Raw genomic sequence first — 3,088 nt, 5'->3', positions numbered from 1 at the left:
TGATTCTGTGATTCTGTGATTCTATAACTTTGGCTATCAGTGCTGAGTGCTGCTGTGCCTCATTTCTAAACATTTCTAAGTGAAACCCCCCAGATTTAACACACAGCTGCTTTAAACAGCAGGGTGGGGAGTTACCAAAGGCTGAGATTCAGCTACCATGCCGTGCTGCTTAAAACATCCATCAGGAGATGGGACTTACAGGGTTTTCTCAGGAAAAGGGAAGCTGGATTGCCTACATCCTAGGCAGGGAGCACTTGCTCTCCAGGTATGTTTTGTGCAGGGCCTAATCCAGTAAATGTGCTCTGAGAATGTTTAACAGACCAGGTTTTGTAGTTGTTAGTCAGCAATACATAATTAGGTATCATACTAGTACCTCAAGAACTGAGGTTCCTAAGGTTTTTGCTGACGCAAATTCCTCCTTTTCTTTATAATTTTTCACAATATTTTCAAAGAAAAAAACATTTATGGCAACAGTACTAATTTATAGTGAAAAGCTACTAAGGAGAAAATGAGAGAGAGGATTTTCTCTGCAAAAACTAAATGGCTGTATCTTGGGGAAAAGATGTTTACAAAGTTATTGTGAAAGGAAAAAAACAAAAGAAAATCCCCAATTGTCAAATAGTACGTAATTTCATGAAAAATTCTGCCCAGTTGGTGTAATTTTTCATTAAAAAGGAAACCATGTAAAATACCAATTAGTCCTCCACAAATTGGATAGTTGATGTTTGGCAGGGTTTGCAGGCCTGAATCCATGGACTTCATCAACAGCACTGCACAGAATTCTTTTATAGCTTTTCCGATTCATGTGCATGGATAGACATCTAAAATGTTGTTTTGCCACTAGGTCTGTGGAAAATGCCAGTTGCATATTTTTCTCAGGACATTTATGGGTAGCTAACCCTCTAAGGAGGAGGAATAAGAGGCAGATAATATATGCTAGATGCCTTGCTATAAAAAGTACATTTTTTCCCTAATCAAAGAATCTAAGATGATCCTTAGATTTTAAATTATTTAACCTATAATTTGGAAAACTTCAGTCCTGTTAAAGATACGCACTGGTATGCTGCATGTATAGAAAAAACACTTCCCGTTATCAGCTGTGCTAAAAGATTGCGTCTAATACAAACTGGTAATTAGATAAATATGCATTAATGTACATTATGAAATTACCTTCAGTAAAGTGAGCACTGAAGCCCCTGTGCTGGATGGTTGTATTAGAGCGTAGTCGGATGTACATTAGGTTCTTGGAGGATGTGATAGGAGGAGGATGCTGTGTTCCACAGAGTTTTCTAAGAAGTGGTGCTTCAACACTAGGACCATCAAATACCTGTTATGAAAAGATCAAATGAAGTATTTGGTTTCAATAGGAGTATTGAGAAGACTTTAATTTCATTCCCTCTCTTATGTTTCATACATTTTGGTCCTGATACAGCCCTGGTATGGGCAGTGCAAACAAACTTAAGTGCATTGCCTATCTTAATTCTGTGGCCATTTCCAAAAAATGCATGTATTCCAGGCTGAAGCTACTATAGCCTTTTTAACAAAAATGCATCAAGTAACCACCTTCTTCTGTGTGCATCTAGTATGGAAGCAACTTTCCTTTAAGAATCCAGACATCCCTATATGTTTATTGTTTTCTGTTAATGGCTAACATGAGTTCCTGTATAGCTTTTATTCAGTTAAACCCTACATCTTGCCTCAGTAAAGCCTTCTAAATTGGCCTTAACATGCAACTTGTGCACCAGTGGGAGCTATGACTGTGTATAAAAATAGAAGACACTAGGGTTACTGTTTTTAGACACATGTACCCAGCATTAAGGATCAGAATACATATATCTGTGCTTTATAATAGCTTTAGGGTGCTGACTTACACACATATACAAAGTGTTATTTAAGCAGAGGGTAAAGAAAAAGGGAGGAAGAAAGTAAAGATGATTTTACAAAACTTCACTTTTAATTTTACCACAAATTCCTGCCTTCTCTTTTTTCTCCTTACAGCTGATAATTTTGCTTCCTTCCTCTCTGTTTCACAATCAGGAAGATAAGGATAGTGAAGTTAAAACAAATGCGTTTCTAGCTTAAGGAACATCAATATTATAACAAGAGAAACCAGAGAGGGAGAAATGGCCACAGTCTCAAGAGTCTTGCACTAATCATTTCTAGCTCTCCAGCAGACATGATTTGTTGCTGCTGTGCTTGGAGCCATGAGGCAGTCACAGAGCGCTTGTGCCTGGTGTCAGAAGTGATTAGCACTGGAACCATCAGCACAGTTGCATGACACACAGAGGAAGAGCCTTTGGGCTACAGGGCAGCAACAACAGTTGAATTCAGTTCCTGTTTCAGCATTAACATCCTGCATTACCATAGGCACATTTGGTACAATCTGTGACTCAGCTTCCTATAGCAAAATGGAGAAAAATATGAATAGGAGGACTGGAAGATATTCAGGTGCTAGGATGCTAAAAATTATACAAAAGCTCACTTTGAGTAAAAATAATGCTATTGGGTTAGAAGAAAAGTACTTAATGAGATTGTCTTCTTTTACTTCAAAATGCCTCAAATTACAGGAAGTCTGTGCAATGCAGCATTAATGAATTAAAAATTTCTAATTAGACTGTATAATACAACACAATGTTCCTGCCTGCAGTATTCGAAGGCCTTTTGAGTACATCAGTGAAAAAGATATATAAAAACAGTAGCTGAGAAAAAGGTGACTTGTCTCAAATAAACCTTGGAGCTGAGAAACAAAGGACAAAACTCCTGTTTAATCCACTGGCATACATAGCCAATGCTGTATTCATGAATTAAACATTTGCCCTTGGACCTATAACACTAGCTAGCTGTGTGGGGCCTTGTGACAGAGTACTAAGTGTACTGCAATGTCTGTAAAAATGAGTACCTGGTAAAAAGACCCAAAATATCCACCCACTCTACCTTTTCTTCTCTCTTGGCATCCTACCAGAATCAGCCCTTTAATACACAGTGTGCAGTGTTTATTCTTCCTCTGCACATAAATTCTGTATATAAATCAGATTGCCTGGAGTTAAAAACCACAAACCATGGAATGTGAAATAAAAGTAATGACTAA

The 3,088-nt window shown here is 37.8% G+C and overlaps 1 protein-coding gene across 1 annotated transcript in view; it reads right to left on the bottom strand.

Annotated features, from left to right (window-relative positions):
- Positions 1 to 1,170: 1,170 nt before the first annotated feature.
- LOC104532951 (cubilin-like) overlaps positions 1,171 to 3,088 on the bottom strand; it is a gene marked incomplete at both ends in the record, with an annotated part of 40,865 nt that continues 38,947 nt past the window's right edge. The window contains one exon of the mRNA XM_029087544.1: positions 1,171 to 1,327. Coding sequence (XP_028943377.1) covers positions 1,171 to 1,327 — 157 coding nt within the window. The remainder of the gene's footprint in view (positions 1,328 to 3,088) is intronic.

The sequence above is a fragment of the Antrostomus carolinensis genome, unplaced genomic scaffold (genome assembly GCF_000700745.2).
Source record: "Antrostomus carolinensis isolate BGI_N321 unplaced genomic scaffold, ASM70074v2 scaffold15261, whole genome shotgun sequence".
Lineage (NCBI taxonomy): Eukaryota > Metazoa > Chordata > Aves > Caprimulgiformes > Caprimulgidae > Antrostomus > Antrostomus carolinensis.
The sequence above is the reverse complement of the archived record's forward strand: the minus strand, read 5'-3'. Positions and strand labels throughout refer to the sequence as shown.